The sequence below is a fragment of the Rhinolophus hipposideros genome (genome assembly GCF_964194185.1).
Source record: "Rhinolophus hipposideros genome assembly, chromosome: 19".
Classification (NCBI taxonomy): Eukaryota; Metazoa; Chordata; class Mammalia; order Chiroptera; family Rhinolophidae; genus Rhinolophus; species Rhinolophus hipposideros.
This window is the reverse complement of record NC_138065.1, coordinates 3,859,946-3,878,683: the sequence shown is the minus strand read 5'-3', so window position 1 is coordinate 3,878,683 and position 18,738 is coordinate 3,859,946. Positions and strand designations below refer to the sequence as shown.

The window sequence follows — 18,738 nt, the reverse complement described above, 5'->3', positions numbered from 1 at the left end:
CTCCCTCATCCCCACTTCCCTCCCTTCTAGCAACCACCAGTTTTTCCTCTATGACACACAGACTGTTTTGTTTACTTTGCTCATTTATTCAGATCTTTAGATTCCACATATAAGTGAGATCATATGGTATTTGTCTTTCTCCAACTGACTTATTTCACTAAGCATAATGTTCTCTAGGTCCATCCATATTATTGCAAATGGTAAGATTTCTTTCTTCTTTATAGCCAAGTAATACTCTATTGTATAAATGTACCACAGTTTCTTAATCCAGTCATCTAATGATGGGCATTTCAGTTGTTTCCAAGTTTTGGCTATTGTAAATAGCGCTGCAATAAATATAGGGGTGCATATACGTTTTCGAATTATCGTCTTGTATTTCTCTGGATAGATACCTAAGAGTGGAATTGCTGGGTCATAAGGTAGTTCCAGTTCCATTTTTTTGGAAACCTCCATACTGATTTCCATAGTGGCTGCGCCAATCTGCAATCCCACCAACAGTGTACCAGGGTTCCCTTTTCTCCACATCTGCGCCAACACTTGTTTGTTGATTTATTGATGATAGCCATTCTGACTGCAGTGAGGTGGTATCTCATTGTATTTTTTTATTTGCATTTCTCTAATAATTAGTGAGATTGAGCATTTTTTCATGTGTCTGTTGGCCATCTGAATGTCCTCTTTAGAGAAATATCTCTTCGTGTCCTCTGCCCATTTTTTAATTGGGTTGCTTAGTTTTTTTTGGTGTTGAGCCGCATGAGTGTTTTATAAATTTTGGATATTGACCTCTTATCAGATGTATCATTGACAATTATCTTCTCCCATTCAGTAGGCTGCCTTTTTGTTTTATTCATGGTTTCCTTTGCTGTGAAAAATCTTTTAAGTTTGATGTAATCCCATGTTTGTATTATCTTTTACTTCCCTTGCCTGAGGGAATATTTCAGTAAAAATATTACTCAGACTAATGTCTGCAAATTTACTCCCTATACATTCTTCTAGGAGTTTTATGGTTTTAGGTGTTACATTTAAGTCTTTAATCCATTTTGAATTTGTTCTCATATATGGTGTAAGGAGGTGGTCCAGTTTCTCTTTTTTGCATGTGTCAGTCCAGTTTTCCCAGCACCGTTTATTGAATAGACTGTCTTTACTCCAATGTAAATTCTTACTTCCCTTGTCATAGATTAAATAACCATATATGAATGGATTTATTTCTGCCTCTCTGTTCTGTTCCATTGATCTATGTGTCTGTTTTTATGCCAGTGCCATACTATTTTGATTACTGTAGCCTTATAGTATGATTTGATATCGGGTAGTGTAATACCTCCCACTTTGTTCTTATTTCTCAAGATTACCATGGCTATTCAGGGTCTTTTATGGTTCCATACAAATTTTAGGATTATATGTTCTATTTCTGAGAAAAATGTGATTGGTAGTTTGATAGGAATTGCATTGAATCTATATATTGCCTTAGGCAGTATGGACATTTTAACTATATTAATTCTTTTTATCCATGAACATGGTATGTGTTTCCATTTATTTGTATCTTCTTTGATTTCTCTTTTCAGTGTCTTATAATTTTCTGAGTACAGGTCTTTTACTTCTTTGGTTAAATTTATTCCTAGGTATTTTATTGTTTTGAAACAATTGTAAATGGGATTGATTTCTTGATTTCTCCTTCTGATAGTTTGTTATTGGTGTATACAAATGCAACTGATTTCTAAATATTAGTTTTGTATCCTGCTACTTTACTAAATTGGTTTATCAGCTCTAATAGTTTCTTTGTGGAGTCTTTGGGGTTCTCTCTATATAGTATCATGTCATCTGTATATAATGACAATTTTACTTTCTCCTTACCAATTTGGATGCCTTTTATTTCTTTTTTTTGTCTGATTGCTATGGCTAGAACTTCCAGAACTATGTTGAATAAAAGTGGTGAAAGTGGGCAACCTTGCCTTATTCCTGATCTTAAGGGGAATGGTTTTAGCCTTTCCCCATTGAGTAAGATGTTAGCTGTGGCAGAGGGCAGCAGTGGGCTCAGCCCTAAGTGCTGGGCTGTATTTACCTAAGCCAATTACAACAACCCTCTTCCCCGACTTCCCCAGCTTTGCTTCCAGCAAGGGGCAGCCACGGGGCCAGGAGCTGCAGGGAAAAGTGTGCCGGGGTTTCTAAGAAAGCTTTTTCTTTCATAACCAAAAAAGGGGTAAGGGGTTTTGACAGATTAAGCTGGTGTACCCTCCCGTTTTTCCCTGATTTGAACCTGGATGTGATGTCTAGAGCCGAGCAGCCATCTTAGGGCCATGAGGCAACAAGCAGGGGGTGAGAGCCAGGGCTCTGAAGTGACAGAGAGGAAAGGTCAGAAGACTTGGAGGCCCTGACGGCATCTTTGAGCACTGAACAGCCCAGCAATCATTTGCCTTTAGAAAGACTTCTTGGCAGTGGGGAACACTAAATCTCTAATTTGTTTTGAAATCAGATCAGAGTTTAGATCCTGACCCACCACTTATTAGATGTGTGGTCGTGGCCAAGCCACTTAACTTCCCTGAGCATTAAACTTACCTATAAACTATACCTATAAACTATACCTCTAATATATGTAACACACACTTCTCAGGGCTTTTGGATTACTGATGAAGTTAGGACAGTGCCTGGCACGTGGGAGATGCTTACTAGGGGCGTGTCTTGTTGGAGGTGTGTAAAGCGCTAGGGGGCAAGTAGTGGGAGAAGATGGCGGATGAGAAGGTGGGGACAAATCCCAGAGGGCACTGTGTTTTAGACAAAGGAGGTTAGTTTCTTATCATGCAGGCAGTGGAGAGCCAGCAAAGAATTTTAAGCCCAGAGGCCTCGATGAAGAGATCTGTATTTAGAAAGTGACACAGTGTGGAAGACAAACTAGAGGAAATTAAGACTAGAATGGAAAGGCCTCTAGGGAGGCAATCGCCATAGTCCAAGCTGCCACTGTCTCTCAGCTGCACCACTTCACCCACGTCTTAGCCGCCTCCTTGCTGACTCTCCTGCCCACTGTGTGAGCTGAGAGTGTAGTTAGCTGCGTGTAACAACAGAACACCTGATTTACAGTGGTTTATGCAAATAGGGGGCTATTTTTCTCACCTAAGAAGTCTGGCAGCATGCAAGCTTCAAAGGTTTAATGATGTCGACAGGTACCCAGACCAGGTACCATCTTTTCCCTGCCAGCCTTAGCCTGTGAGCTCACGGTTACGAGAGGGCTCCTGCACTCACAGTGCCATTTCTGTCTTCCAGGTGGGGAGAAGGAAGGAGAACCAACCCGCTGAGTCCATGATCATGTCCCTTTTTTTTCAGGAAAGCAAAGTTTTCCAGAAAGTCTTCCCCACCTAGTCTTACAGGGTCCTGTGATTCACCTCAAGGGCAACAGAGACTGGGGAAGGGAACTTTTAACCCCTCTGGCTTCTAGACCAGAAGGTGGCACGGGAAAAGTCAGCCCCAAAGCAGTGTCTGCCCACCTACACCTCTGACTCATTCTCCATGTCAGAGCTAGAATGATCGTCTAAGAAACCTAAATCAAAGTATGTCACTCTCCTGCCTAAAACCCTCCAGAGGTTTTCCATGCACTTAAAGTGAAACCCAGATGGCTTTCCATGGGCTACACCCAGCCACCTTACTGTGCTTCAGCTGTACCCATCTTTCCTCTCTTCCTCCAATGCACTAACGTACCATGTTTCCCCGAAAAGAAGACCTAGCCAGACCATCAACTCTAATGTGTCTTTTGGAGCAAAAATTAATGTAATATCCGGTCTTATTTTACTATAAGACCCAGTCTCATATAATAAATGTAACATAAGACCGGGTCTTATATTAATTTTTGCTTCAAAAGACGCATTAGAGCTGATGGTCCAGCTAGGTCTTATTTTCCGGGAAACAGGATAGTTCCCACTTGAGGGCTTTGGACTTTGCCTGAATCTCTCTTCCCCAGCTTTTGGTGGTCTGAGGTGGCATGCTGTACACTGAAAGGAAGAGAAAACTGCCAAGAAAACAGGCCTTGCTTTTCTCACATGGCAACTCTGGAGGTGTTGGTTCTGTGCCTGTCTCTGCAGGTTTCTCTTGTTCCCTCATGGTCTAAGGAGGAGCAGGACCAGGAAGGGACTCTACCAGTGACACTTGGGTTTCTTTTCCAGAAAGCAAAAGCTTACTTGGCCCACTTCCCCCCTCCCCACCCGCCTCTACTAACATCTGTCTCATTGGCCAGAACTGTGTACGTCGCCCCCTCTTTGAGGGAGGCTGGCAAATTGAGTGTTTAGCCAGCCAACAGTGTCGTCGGTAGCTTCTTGTCACTTTCTCAGAGTCCTTTCCTAGGGATGCAGCTGAAGTAGCCTCCCCCAGACACTTAAAAAATATCTAATTAAACTCCCCCACCATTCTCTGTCATGCTGCTGTTTTGTTTTCTTCACAACAGCTGTCGGTGTCCGATATTATCTTGTTGGCTTATTTTTTCGTTATTGTCTGTGTCCCCAAGAATGTGAGTTCCTGCGAGAGCAGGCCTTGTCACTCTGGCTCGTCACTCCAAGGGCAGCATGCACTGATTCCGAGACGCGCCCTCTGGCTGGATGGGCCTCTGCTGCCCTCTGCTGGGCATGGCCGCACAGCCAGGGATGCCCCTCGGAGGCCTGTTCCAGGGCTGCGTGGAAAGGGTCAACGGGAGGGAGAGAAAGAGCTGTGGGAGTGGGAGAAGACTCACAAATGTGCACATTCCTGTCGTAGCTTCAAGTTTCCTTAGAAGTTACCAGGCCCAGAGCCTCATCTCTGGCAGGGCTGCTTTATGAGCTCCATAGCTGTTTCCTTCTTTAAAATGTCGGAAGAAAGAAACCTTGCAAGGTTGATTACCCATTCGTTTATTCCCTCACTTACTTATTCACTCATTTATTCAGGAAATATTAGGGTACATTATGTACTCGGGATGCAAAGTTTTGGGAATAAGACACACTTTGTCCTCAAGGAGTGAAGACAAATACATAGATAATTATAATACAGTTTCAAAAGTGGAATGATAAGAAAAACATCCACGCCCTCGTGGGCACACAGAGGGGCACCTGACTGGCACTGTGGTGGTAGGGGGGTGGGGATGTGACAAAGATACGGCCAGAAAATGCTTCCCCATGTGGAGCTAACAGATGAATCAGAATTGTAGGCACCAATTACTATCTAAGGCCACATCTCGCCATTGCTAAATCTAAAGGCAATTCTTGTTTTCCCTGGAAATTCTTCCTGAATGCTTTCCTCACTTTCCTCTGTGTTTCACACAGTCTCTTAAGGCCTCGGCTCTCCTATCTGTGAAAAGAGGGGGCGCTCCGAGATGATACCTCTGAGCGGGGTTGACATGACTGAATGCTAAGTATGCTACCTTTCAGTTTGTAACAGCGTCTCTCTGGGTGCAGGTTGGCACGTGCATACGGAGATGTAACCCCTGGGTTTCAGCATCCGCGGGAAAAATCCAGCTGGAATCTAAAAGGACCAAAAGTGCTTTGCACACAATAGCCTCTCACTAAGTGCTTGTGGAAAAGAACAACTCTGTCAGCATTCGTAAACCACTCCTGTTGTTCCCTGGGATACATGTCCCTTGCAGAGTTGCTGTGCGGGTGGCCATGTCTGGCCCATAGTAGGACTTCATAGAGAGCAGCTATTATTTCAGTGAAGTAGCAGTACTGTCATCGGGAAGATCTATTGATTTTACCCATTTAAAAAATTTTTTTGCTCACCATGTTTTTTATTCCTTCTCGATGTTCCAAGATTTCTTTGTTTATTGTTTCCTTTCTATTTAGAGAACTTCCTTTAGCCATTCTTTGAGGATAGGTCTACTGGTGACAAACTCTTAGATATCCTTTGTCTGAGAGCGTCTTAATTTCCCCTTCATTCCTGGAGGATATATTCTGGGTGTAGAATACTGGGTTGATCTTTTCTTCCAGCGCTTGAAAAAGTATACCAGTTCCTTCTTGCCTCCATGGTTTCTGATGAGAAATCTGTGGTCATTTGAATTTTTTCTCTTCCCTTTATAGGTAAAGTATCATTTTTCCCCAGCTGCTTTCAAGATTTTTTTTTTTGTCTTTAGGTTTCAGAAATTTAATTGTGATGTATCTTGGCACAGATTTCTTTGGGTTTCTTTTGTTTGGGGTTTGCTTAGTTTCTTTTTTCTAATGTGGGAGGGAGAGAAGGGATCATCAGACACATTGACATTAGCACCGGAACCACATCTCTTCCTAAACAGAAACCCCACGAGCAGAAAGAAATAAGAGCGAAGTAAGAGAGGGGCTGTACTTCCATCACATTAAAGAGGAGACTTAGTAGAGGTGGGGAAGGGCTGTGTCACATCAAGACATCGATCACTGGCCAAGAGGAGGCTTTATGGGCAGCAGAGCTCTATGTGTTCTCCCTCTCTTCATTTATCTTGCTTCTGTTTTGGCTTTTTGGGGTTCCAGGACCGACTCTTGGCTTTGCACAGAGGGTGTATAGGTGCATTCGGGTGAATCTGCTGATGACATGACACGCAGGCCTTCACAGGTGGGGGCTGCTGCCTGAAGGTGGCTGTGTGCCGAGTGTCCTGCTTCCGGGCCACTTAAAGTTTGTTGGGCGGCAGCAGCTGTAGCAGCCAGGGACTCAGGGATGGAGGCTCCATCTGCCACTCTGCTTTCCGCTTCTCACAGTAACCCAAGGAGAGCTTCTCCTCTCCTTCACATAGGTCAGGACACTTCTACAAACCCAGGGTCATGTGCAGGGCATCCACATGTTTCTTTAGCAGCCTATACTCATCATGTAGCCATCAGGTAGACCTAGCAGCTTGTTTAGGTCATTCTCAGACAGTTTGATGGCATTTTCCATCTGGAACAGAGTGAGGTAGGTTTGACAAGAGTCTCAGCACAGAGAAAAGACTTCAAGAGGCTCGATGAGGCTGTACAGGTGAGAGAATAATAAATAGCACAGGCTCCAGAGCCAGACCAATATATGGTCAAGCCCTCAATCTGCTATGTATTCTAGGTGACTCTTGTCAAGCCTCAGTTTCTTTATCTGTATAATGATGATAATAATAGTGCCTACCTCATATAATCTTGGTGAGGATTCAATGATTGAATTTGTATAAAGCTCTCAGTACAGGAACTAACACAGAGTAAAGACTCGATAATTGGCAGTTATTGTTCGAATATAGCATCTTAGAGCTCTAATGGCCTTTAGAGCTCACTTAGTGTATGCCACCATCATTTTACAAATCAGGGAATTGAGACTCAGAGAGAAGAAACTTCCTCAGAGAAATACTTCGTAGGGGCAAAGCTTAGATAAAAACTCAGGGCTTTTGCCTCCCACGCCAGTGGCCTTTCTCCTAAGTCAATGCTTCTCAAATGCTGCTTAGTTTCTTGAATCAGTATGTTTACACCTCTTAACAGATTTGGGAAGTCTTCAGCCATTATTCCTTTGTGTACTTTTTCAGCCCTGCCTTCTTCTTCCTCTTTCTGGGACTCCAGGATACAGTATGAACCCTGGATCAATAGTCATCCTACAGTACTGTGTCCCTAAGTAAAATATCTGGGTCTGGGAAACAGTGGGTGGACGTAGGAGCAGTCCCCCACTACCATCATTCCCAGTGACCCCATTGGGAACCCCTCTTATCCCAACTCTGGGGTCTGAGGATTTAGAAGTTCTATTTGCCAGAAGGGGAATAATTCCACTACCAGTGGACACACCAAAAGTCTTATAAAACGTTAAGCTATGGCTGCCACCAGATTACTTAAGAACACTACCGAAAGACGAGGAGGGAAGGAAAGGAGTCGCTGTCCTGGCAGGAGTAGCTGAGCCTGACCCTCAGGAGGCAGGGCTGCTGTTACACAATGTGGGAAGATTATACCTGGCACTCAGGCCACCCACTTAGGCATCTCGCGCTCCTTCCTTGCCCGATTTTAATGATACATGGACAAGCAGTCATGGCCTGCGAAAGGCATGATGACCAGGTGTCTTAGCAGGTAACCCATTTGGATCAGTAGAAGTACAAGCTGAGGGCACGTGGGTAGGAATGCAGAGTGAGTAGTCGAGGATGGAGGTTAAGTACCAGTTGCAGACTTAGGACAAATCTACAGCAACAGCGGCTATGGTCGGTCCCAGACCTTCCTATTAAGTTTTCCCAGGAAAAGAGGCCCATCAGAATCCTGAAGGGATCATTCTAAAACTTAAGAAGCAAATGGATCTGAACAGCACAAGAGGTGGACTGCAGTGGAGACTGTGGTGTGCTGCCTGGGACCATCCCCTCAAGACCGAAGCTGCTGAGAATGCTGACAGCTCTCATCTCAGTTCCCCTCTGGGAACTGCCTTTGCCTGAAGTCAGTCACCTCACCCAAACTCATGCTTTCTTCCTAGTCAATATGGGGGTAAGAAGTCGGGCCAGTTGCCTGGATAGGGTAACATCTCTGCAGAGCCATCCTAGCTTGAGCTTGTGGGACTGACAGGTCTTATTGAGTCTGCATCAGCTCAGCTTGTCCCTCCGCCAAGACCTGCTTCCTTCTCTCCCACACAGGTGCTGGGCCAGAGGACGCCCCCCGTAAACTTACTGCACGCTGTGTGGAATGTTCTCAAACCATTGCCAAGAGCTCCGTGATGGTGATGGTGGGGTGGGACGATGCTGTGTGAAATGGGCTTCTTTCTATTTCAAGGACAGCAGGATGGGGTCATTGAAATGGCAGACTTCAAATAACAGCAGTGCTAGCTAGCCTTGAATTCTGGAGTTTTGGAAAAGTGAGAGGTTGGGTACAGTGATCAGTGCAACTGTGAGTGACAGACCACCCCATTAGCTGGGATGGCCTCAGGTGGATGGAAGTGCTTGACTGGCTTGGAGTGATAGGTGAGCTCAAATAGGATGACAGAAACCAAGTTCTCTTGGCTTCTGGTAAAAATAGCAAGTCAATGGTCCCATCTTCACCCCCCTGAATTGCATGACCTCTCATTATGTTTGAGTGACTCTGGCATAATCCAATTGTCAACAGTTGGGTTTTTCCCACTAATGGACCTTGACCTTATGCAGAACTATCTACTTCCCGCATCTCTTACCAAGACACCTATTCCATAATTACCTAACGACTAAGCCTATCTTAACCTCGGTCTGGAAACCAAGACATCTTTTTCAAAATCTCAGAAGCTAGCTCAATAAACAAAACAGAAGTTCCCTTTTTAAGCTTCTTTCATCTCAGCTTCATTTTCCCCAACAATTACCCTTAGGCCTTAATTCAGATCACCTTAGAAAAGTAGAATCCAGTGTGCGTTAACAGCTTATTGAGTAATTTGCTCAGAGCAACAGTGGGATGTAGGCTGCAAATGTAGTCTCTTCTTCCTTCCCTTTAGCAGTAAACCCCAGTGGCTCAAGAGGACATCACACTTGGATGTCCCTCTCCCAGTTTACTCAAGCCCAGTAAAGAACACCTAAAAACAACACAACTTCTTTTATTTCTTCTTGAGGTACAAATGTTCAGTTAGGACAAGCCCAGTGACAGAGACAATAGCTAGCTCTTCCATTTGTTCCAATGAATTCCAGTGGAGGAAGAGGAAATGGGATCTATAGCATCTTGGTCTATTAACATTCAACTTATCAGATCTACAGCCTGGTACTTCTTGAGCAGCACTGCCCCAATAAGGCTGGATGTGGTTAACAGTTGATGGCAAATACGGAGAATTCAACATGTATCTGCAGCTTAGTCCAATGTTGCCATATGCTCTCCACAATTCTCTGTTTGGTCAGAGCTGGCCCATCTTTGCTCTATGGAATCCATTTTTGTTCCTTGGATTCTGCTTCGCTGCTTCTGAGGGACAGCAGGTTCAGATCGTCTGGGAGGTGGTAGGGGCCATTCCCTTGGCAGCTTGCTGGGCTAACCAGTACTTGTATCTTTTGGTCTTGGGCCTCTCAAAGTTCACCACAGACATAGGTACCCTCACAGTGTCAAGTCCATTTACCTGTACACAGAACAACAGGACGCATCAGAGATCAGCTGCGCACATCAGAGCTAACACCCCCCAACCCAGCTTTTCTCACCCTCATTTTTCATCTAGTTAGAAAAAGGAGACAGTATGTAAAACACTTACCGTCACTTCACACCAGTACTCGCCCCACCGTGTGATGGGCTCTTCTGGTAACTTTAATGCATGTGGAGCGACCACAACGCCAAGCTGCAAAAGATCACAGCCAAAAGGAGCTCTGTTTACATGGCTGCCACTCTAGGCAACCTCACCACGAGGGTTCAAGAATTTCCTGTAGAGGTGAATGAAACTGGGGAGTTCATTCTGGCTGATCCCATGGCAGGGCACAGACCTCCACAGATGGTGGCAGAGAAAGTCAGTCCTAATTTCTCAGAAAGGGAGGTGGATTCACAAAGCGAAACAGGACTTGGGACCAAAATTACTATATTCACAAAAGGAATGATTCTCCAGTGAGTCACATTTCCCCAGGTTTTCCCTAGCTAGAGAGGAAATAAGTGATTCCACCATCTTTTCCTATCAGTCTTCAAATTCTATGGGACAACCCTTAGTCCTAAATCATTCCCATCCCACACCCATGCAAGCCAACCAAGAACACTTTCCCTCACTCCAGCTGGACGATTCCACTTGTCCCTAGCAAAGGGGTCAGTCCTGGGCCTTCTTTCTAGGGGCAGCTTCCCCCCTCAGGGAGAGACCAGTGTAACTCACATTTTTAAGGAAGTGGCGGGCCACTATTTCAGGTGTTAGCTCCCATTTGACATTGTTTTTCATCCCCACCTCCAGGTGACAGCTTCTCAGAAATTTCAGTGTCTGAGAGGAATTATAGACAAGGGATAGGTTAAAGCTGGAATACAAGGAGAGGAAGCATGTTAGCAAGAGGCACAGCTTTGAGAGCTCAGGAAAAGGGCACAATTTCTGCTACAGCCAAGATAGGTGAGAAGATCAATGGCAAAGACAGAACATTCGTATTGTCTCAAGGCTGATACCGAGACAGAAAAGATGTCTTAGTGACACTTTAGAGGAGAATATCACCTATATCGGGCTGTTCCTAATTAAGGAGAAACAGGCCATGTTGAAGTTAGGTTCATCAAAGGGGGTCACTGGTATATTTCAGGATGGAATGATTTTCATGAACTATTTTAACCCTCTGGCCCTTCAATCCTACTACACCCCATTAATGATTCCTCCCTGCTTACCGAATGACATATAAATTCATTAGCCAAGGATTCAAGATGCTTTGTAAACCCTGCCCCAAGTCCCTTTCCAGCCATATGTTTTCTCATATTACACTATAAAAGTCCTTTGCTTTAGCGAGACTGGTCTGCGTTCTACGTTAAAACATGCTTTAACTACCTACTTATACTTTTTCTCTCTTAAGAATACCTTTCCCACACTTCTGGCCTATCCAAATCCTACTAATCCCATGAGGCCTAATCTCATCTGAAAAAATTGCTCCTCCACCATCCTAATGCATTTTAGTCCATGTCACTCTTATAAATTTACTGTTTTGAATTTACTGGCCATTTTCTCATGTGTCTATGGTTTTTTTCCAACTTGTCTGTAAATATCTCTTTATCTCACATTTTCCACGGGTCCCCCGGTGCCCTGGTTGGGGCCTCACTCCGTAAGCCAGGGCGCTTTGCCCAACAGGTCACAATCTCCCAGGGGGTCCCCATACCTGTTATGGCAGCCACAACACTTCCTCTTTCCCCTACCCCGTGTTTGCAATCCGGAGACATCAAGGAGATGAAGGAGCTGCTCAGGAAGAGGTCAGTGACTCCCGCAGGTGACCGATACGTGGACTTTCCACGTTTCTACTCACCGCCTCGCCTGCCTTGCTCTGGATCCTTTCCAATTTTCCTTCTTGTCTCAGCTAGAAAAAGTTAAAGATAGGGGGGAAAAAAGAAAGAAAAGGAAAATGAGTCCATAATAAACAGCAACAAACTCTCACTATCAAACTGAGCTGGGCGAAGGCTGAGCTTCTGGATTCCCGTTCTTCTAGTCCCTACTTCACTTTCAAATTAACTCTCTCAGGCAAGGAGGCTGTTGGAGGAAATCTTAAAGGTTTTATTCCCCCAAGCCCCCGCCGCCTTCCTGGGAGCTCACCAACTTCTCCTCTTCAAACGCCTTCCTGTTTTCCGGGGAGGCATACACAGCCAGTCCTTGAGGAAGCAGTTGGTTGCGCCCCACCGACTTCTTCACCGAGACCAGGTCACCGCGCACTCCAAGCTCTGCCAAAGCGAACAGAGCCTGGGTCAGCGCGCAGGGCTGCCCTTTCCCGCAAAGCGGGAAAGGGCCGGGAGAAGGTGACGCCCGACACCTCCAGCCGGGGAGGAGTCGCTCCGCCCGGGCCTTACCCTCCACCGACTGCGTGAGGATGAGCTCCAGGTTGCCTTTGGGCCGGTGTTTCGTGTCCTCCACCAGCTTGTAGACGCGGTGCCGCCGGTGCAGGCGCGGCTTCCGGCCCTCCCCGGCCAGGGGCACCTTCCACCAGCGCTCCACGATGACCGTGCCCTGGCGGCCGGGAAGGCGAGGGTGAGCGAGTGTCCACGGAGAGGGCCCCTCATCCCCCCGCCGCCAGCCACGCGCTCCCAGAAACGAGGCTCGGGCGTCAAGGGCCCCAGTAGCGCCAAGGACCCCGTGACGCACACCTGGCCCTCACCCGACTGTGTGACAGGCTGAAGTCGCGTTCCGGGCCGGCGGTGCCCCCTTCGAGTCGCGGCCGGAGCAGCGCCCGGGCTGCTCCCGGCAGCAGCCGCTCGGCGCCCACCCGCAGCAGCGCCCGGCCCGGGGCCGCGATGGGCGCCGCCATGTTCCCGGGCGCGGAGGGGACCTGGCGCGCCCGGCGCCTGCGCAGGAAAGGCCCCCGCCGGGTGCCCGCGGCGCGCCTGAGGCGGCGCGGCGTGGACGAGGTCCGGCCCCGCGTCACGGCAGCGTTGTCCTCACTGCCTTCTCCCTGTTTCTTTTCGGGGGAGGGACGCCCGTAGGTCCTGAGAGTGGAGTGAAGAGTAGGTGGACTGACACGGAAAGACACTGTCTCCCTCCCCCTCGGCTGCACGTTGTCCTTCAAACGGGGGTTTGGTTTCGCGCTCCGAAGTCACTGCCAATTCTGAGTCTGCGGTCACTGGGCACCGAGGGGGCAGGGGGACCGCGCTCGCTGTCCGGTACTTCACACCCACCTAAAGATGCTGGCAGGACGGCGTCCTCTGCAAAACTGTGCCGACCCCCTCGCTGCTAACCATCTCACTTAGTGGGTTGGCTTCAAGTACTAGGAACAGGCCAGCGACTTCCAAATTTCTGTTTCCGTCCTAGGCTTCTAAACTTGAATATCCATCTTCTTCTTTGTCCCCTACCCCTTACGGGTCTGCTGGACTCTTCAAAGTTACCATGCTCCAAACGGCCTCGCCCGCAGCCTTGCCCGTCTCAGTGCATGGAAACGCCGGTCTGGCAGGACTGGGGCTCCACGTCTTTCTCTCCTACGGGAAATCCTGTGGGCTCGACCTTTAAGCTCCTTCCAGCATCCAACCACTTCCCGCCACCTCCAAGGCTTCTCCCTGTCCTCCTGGATGACTGCAGCGGTCTCCGAACAAATCTCCCTCGATTCTCCACCGTTTCTTTACATCAGTCATCATCTTGATAAAAATATCAAGACAGACCATGTCACTCTTCTAGCCAAAACTTTAAGAGGACGTTCCCCTGTATGTTGGGTTGGCTGGTTCCCTCACCTCCTTCAAGTCTTTGATTAAATGTCACCTTTCCGATGAGGCCTACCTGGATCACCCTATTTATTCCCGCAACCTGCCGCAGCCCCTTCACACTCCAGATCCTCCTTCGCCCTTTTTTCCCCCCTTTTCCTCTTTCTTTTGTCCTTATTTTTTCCTCCAATGCAGTTATCTTCTAACATACTAAACGACTTTCTTATGTTTACTGTGTAAGGTTTGTTTGCTCACTGTTAGAAGATAAGATGGGGTAGAGATCTTTGTTTACTGATGCACTCCAAGCACCCAGAACAGTGCCTGGCTCATAGGAGGCCCTCCGGTAAGTACTTGTTGACTGGATGAATGAACGTGCAGAGGTCTCAAACTGGTGGCCCCTGAACCAAATTTTACTCACAATGTTGCTTTCTTTTTTCAATTAAGTGTTTTTTGGTTTTTGTTTGTTAGTAGCCAGGGTTAAAAAAAAATTGGAGAAATGTGCCGCAAAAACTTGTCTTTCCAGTTTCTGTTTAAAAATCATACAATGTGGTACCACTGAGTCTGCCTTCCTTCATGGCAACTGGATGGATGGAGCTGAGTTGTGTTGGCTTGAGACAGGGTGTAAGTTTTCCTACAGCCCGACCCAGCAGCTCCATCAATTGTGTTGAGCTGTCTGGGCCCCTGGAGGCATTTAGCTGGCAATTCCTATCCTACAAAGCAGTGAGAAAGTGCAACAATGTGAGGCACCCCTGAATTATGAAGGGTAGGGGTGATAATACAAATATTGAATTGGTAGGACCTGAGAACCAGCCAATCAGGTCAGACCTTGCAAAAAGGTCTTGGAAGTGTCTTTTCATTGCTCAATTTTAGGGGAAGTGGGGCATGTGTGTGTTGGGGGGCAGGCAGGGCTGTTTACCAACCAGTACAGAAGCTAAAGTATTTTAACTGGCATAGCTGTGACATGCATACCTGGTTAAGGGGGGAGGGTGGGGTCCTGAAGTGACATAAGGGCTGACTCGTGCCCGTGTCATAGTGCCCACTGTGTCACAATGGCACCAGATTGCCTAAATCTCTGCCACCCATCTGGGAACCTCACTTTGCCGCGGGGAGGCACTGAACTAAGAAACTGCCTTGTAACAGGTTGCGCCCCTCTTTCTACTCCCTTTCTTATATCAAGAGGGGGAGAACACGGAACTACCTCTACCCAATCTGGTCACCATTCGCCTATTACCTCTACTGTTACAAATACCGGGTCACCCTCCGGGAGAAGATGCTGCCTTGTTATAAAAGGTACTTGTTTTCATCTCTACTTGTGGTTGTTTATATAAACTGTAAGGAAAAATAAAGAACTTGAAAGAACTTTCCTGTGGCAGAGATGATAATAGCAAAGTGGAAGGCTGGCATGGAACTTTAGAATTTTTCCAGCTGGCTGGCCTGGGAAAATGGAAACAGGCTGGTCCAGAGAAGATAAAGGAGGTAGTGCCAGAGCCTAGTTCTGTGTTCCTGGAAGTTAGGACTGTCTCCCCATCTCAGACTCAGAGATAAACTAATTTGGGCCTTTGCTTTCCAAGCAGCATCATTTATAAGGAACAGGAGGACTTGACACTCCGGCCCCGTTGCTGCCTTCAGTGCTCCTGAGTCCCCAGTCGGCCTCCAGGGGGGCAGGAGCACCGAGCAGGGTGACCGTGACCAGCTTCAAGAACTGTACTCGGTAAGTGGACCAGGAGCCGGTGCTGTGGAGTTGGGGCTGGGCAGCCCTGTGCCTGCTGTAGTGATGCCTTGCAGAGAAGGGACATTCGCTAGTTGGAAAATAAATCATACAAAGAGCTAGATGAGGCCTTGGAGCTCATGTGTAAAAGTTACTTGCTTTATAGGCAGGGATTCTGGCCTGGAGACCTTAGGTGAAGTTCATAGAGCTGGTGGTGAAAAGCAGGATGGGAAAAGAGGAAGTAGAAACATAGGTAGAGCAGGCTGTGTTAAGTCTCGTGGGACCTACGGCTGTTCAGATGCTAACGGACTAGAATCCAGAACTCCGGACTTGCCCGTGGGTCAGGTTGTGTGTAACTTCTGCATTTCAGATGAGAAGTGGGAGAATTTAGAAAAAACCCCTGTAATGGGGGAAAATGGAGTTATCAGTGAGATTGTGAGGTTGGCGCAGCTTTGTGATGTAAGTGTCCGTTTCTGCAGGGGAAGTGCGTCCTGAGGTGAGGTTAGGGTCCTGAGGTGAGGTTAGGGCGGTAACACTGCCATGACTTCCAAGGTTCCAGCTGTTTGCCGTGGAGAACTCCGCGTTAGGGACGTGAGGTCCTGGGACGAAGGGAGGCGGTGGAGTTGAGACCCTGGCTCCAGTCCTCCTAGGCTCTCCGTCAGCCCACACCCCAGTGGGCCCGAGGTCTGCCGTGTGGACGGGGTGCACACACAAGCAAGACACTGTGACTGTCACTTTGACTCCCTTTGCAGGCTGGGAACCTCACGGTCCTGGCTACTGACCCCCTGCTCCATCAGAACCCGGTGCAGTTAGACTTCCACTTCCGCCTCACCCCCCAGACCTCTGCCCATTGGCACGGCCTTCTCCGTGACCATCGACTCTTCCTGGATATCCCCCGTCGGGCCTTGGATCAAGGCAACCGGGAAAGGTGACTGAGCCTGGCAGGGAGAAGGGAGGGTAGGGAAAAGGGCGGGGACTTCCTTCTCTTATAGTGTCATAGTCAGGTATGGGTGTGCCCACCCCAGGGCTGACTCAGGAGCTGGATACATGCAAACCACTGAAGGGACTGCACAAGCCTGGAGCCGGCCGGGGTCCGGGATTCAAGGGCTAACAGCCAGCCCATGGGAGGTGGCTGGGTTCAGTCAGAAACCCAGAGGAGCCGTAAACAGCGGAAGGGACGTGCTTTCCAGCTGTGTTTATAGAGTCATCCCTTCTCCCCAGGCCCCATCATGGCATGTGTGTCCATCTAATAGCATACAATCCCTTGGCTTCAGAGAAAAATCGGTCAAAACTTGTCTAGCAATTTGTATTTCCTGACTGGGGTTAACAAAAACTGAGCAATAGATTTCTGTCCAACCAGTAGGTGCCTCTCTGGATTCTGAGTTCGCTCAACATTTCATTCACCATGATGTTTCTCCCTGGATCCTAGTTTGACGGCAACACTGGAGTATGTGGAAGAAAAGACCAATGTGGGCTCCGTGTTTGTAAACTTCCAAAACGACCGCAACGACAGAGGTGGGGATCTGCTGTCCTTCTGAGTCCTTGGTGCTGAAGCAGCTATCAGTGGCTTCCCTTTTAGAAGACCCTCTTCCCCTCACTCTTTCAAAAGGGCACCCTCAAGCATTTCAGGGTTTCACCCTCCCCGCCCCTCCCCAAGGAGGTTAAGATATCTAGCATTCTGTTCAGGTTACACCTGGCCTATCAGGAAGTCCCAGCAGGTGGGTTTCAGGAGGCAGACTGAGGAGCGCTGGTGGGATTAGAGTCCATTCAAAGGAGCTGGCTGGTAGGACAGAAAGGGTATCTAGTGGCTTAAGCACCTACAGTGTGAAAGGGCCGGGCATCAGGCCGGGAAAGGGATGTAATTAGCCAGGTGCTTGGAACACGTTACAGAAACTACCTCCTCCCTCAAGCAGTTTCTAGTTTGCCGGATACAAGACAAAGGATGGTCACAAGTTTACAACACCATCATTGAGTTAGGCGCTTCGTAAACATCATCTCCTTTAATCTTAAATTCTGTGAGGAAGGTTCTAGAATCCTCCATTTAGAAACATGAAGGCTGAAGTTCAGAAGGGTTAAGTCACGGACTGTCACAAAGCCAGCGTTAGTCTGCAGTCTGGCTGGTCCCACAGCCCGTCGCCCCAATGGCTGCACTACACTACTGTCCCACAGCCACTCCCTGGTGGGAACAGCCAACCCTGGACGGTCACATTGACTTACAGAACGTTCTAATTCTTCTCTCCTTTCACAGGTACCCTGCTACGGGCCTTCAGCTACATGGGCTTTGAGTTGGTCAGACCAGATCACCCCGCCCTCCCCCCCTGGGACAATGTCATCTTTATGGTGTATCCCCTTGAAAGGGACCTGGGCGACCTGCCCAGTGAGCCTCCTTGAACGTGCTTATTTCTATTCTGTGAGGGGCCGGGGGCCTTGAGACATGGGAACCAGGGACCCAGGATGTGATTCAAGACACCTTCCTCCCTGCTAGGAATAAAGGGCAGTGCAATCATCAGGCGTTCTTGTCTCTAGGGCCCAGGCGGGGTTGGCTGGAGTGGGCCATAAGCCTTAGAGCTGGATTCACTGTAGGAGAAGCATTTGATAACTGCACAGATCAGAGGGACCTGAACCAAAGAAGGGACCCAAGGATTTCGGGCTCCTTTTGCCTCCGCCCGCCGCCCCAAGGCCACTTCCCCATTTATTCTAACCCTTTACTGAGCATCTGCCAGGAGCAAGAACCAAGCCTTACTGGGAGATTCTCATCCACATATTTCAGTTCAAATGGGAGACAAGTACTAGTGCCTTGTCTTTGGATGTGGGGATCGGAGAAGGCGCATGGGTCCCGCGGCTTTGACCCAAGGGGATTTCAGTAGACACAGTAAGAAATAGGAAGTGTAGAGAGGGCATTCCAGGCAGCAGGCAACGTACAGGGTTGTACTGCAAGAATAAGGGACCCATCAGAACGGGACAAACTGACAAGGCTTAGAGGCCACATTAAAGGAAGACTTATACACAGCAGCAAACTGCAGCTAGGAAGACACACACTCATTTTCCAGAGCAGGAAGTCTTACAAGGAATGACCTATGTCAGGGGGCCTCGCTACTTAACAGGAAAGGATGAGGAAACTGGGCACTCACTGGCCTCCCGACGCTGTGGGAGAGGAGCTCCAGGTCCACGAGTTCATGACAGCCAAGGTCTGCCCCAATTCCTCCTAGGCCCCGGGAGCCTCTGCTCATTGGTGGAGACTTTTCTGAGAAAATAAATTCTGAGGACCGTGGCTATGGGAAAATAGTTGCCATGCACTATATGGGTAGGCCTCGTTAATTTCTAGATTTTAAAAAAAAAGCCAGCATAAGGCATCCTTACATGCTA

The 18,738-nt window shown here is 47.9% G+C and overlaps 2 protein-coding genes across 2 annotated transcripts; one reads left to right on the top strand and one right to left on the bottom strand.

Moving 5' to 3' along the window:
• Positions 1 to 9,421: 9,421 nt before the first annotated feature.
• Positions 9,422 to 12,793, bottom strand: MRPL9 (mitochondrial ribosomal protein L9). Its single transcript, XM_081026853.1, has 7 exons — positions 12,632 to 12,793; positions 12,327 to 12,483; positions 12,076 to 12,200; positions 11,792 to 11,842; positions 10,678 to 10,779; positions 10,078 to 10,161; positions 9,422 to 9,948 (listed from the first exon to the last, which is right to left on the bottom strand). Exons 1-7 carry the CDS (start codon positions 12,779 to 12,781, stop codon positions 9,814 to 9,816), a joined length of 804 nt encoding a protein of 267 aa, XP_080882979.1. The 5' UTR covers positions 12,782 to 12,793; the 3' UTR covers positions 9,422 to 9,813.
• A 1,078-nt stretch (positions 12,794 to 13,871) lies between these two features.
• On the top strand, positions 13,872 to 17,772 carry OAZ3 (ornithine decarboxylase antizyme 3). Its single transcript, XM_081026854.1, is given in 7 exon segments — positions 13,872 to 14,007; positions 14,842 to 14,954; positions 15,239 to 15,299; positions 15,301 to 15,375; positions 16,125 to 16,300; positions 16,802 to 16,887; positions 17,621 to 17,772. Coding segments are annotated over 6 exon segments (561 nt in total). The 5' UTR covers positions 13,872 to 14,007; positions 14,842 to 14,934; the 3' UTR covers positions 17,764 to 17,772.
• Positions 17,773 to 18,738: the final 966 nt, after the last annotated feature.

Coding starts and splice junctions, on each gene's coding strand:
- MRPL9 (XM_081026853.1), bottom strand. CDS start 12,781: ATGGCGGCGCCCATCGCGGCCCCGGGCCGGGCGCTGCTGCGGGTGGGC. Junction 12,484..12,631: donor TCAGCCTGTCACACAGTCGG/GTGAGGGCCAGG, acceptor CCCGGCCGCCAG/GGCACGGTCATCGTGGAGCG. Junction 10,780..11,791: donor AGAGCAAGGCAGGCGAGGCG/GTGAGTAGAAAC, acceptor AATTCCTCTCAG/ACACTGAAATTTCTGAGAAG.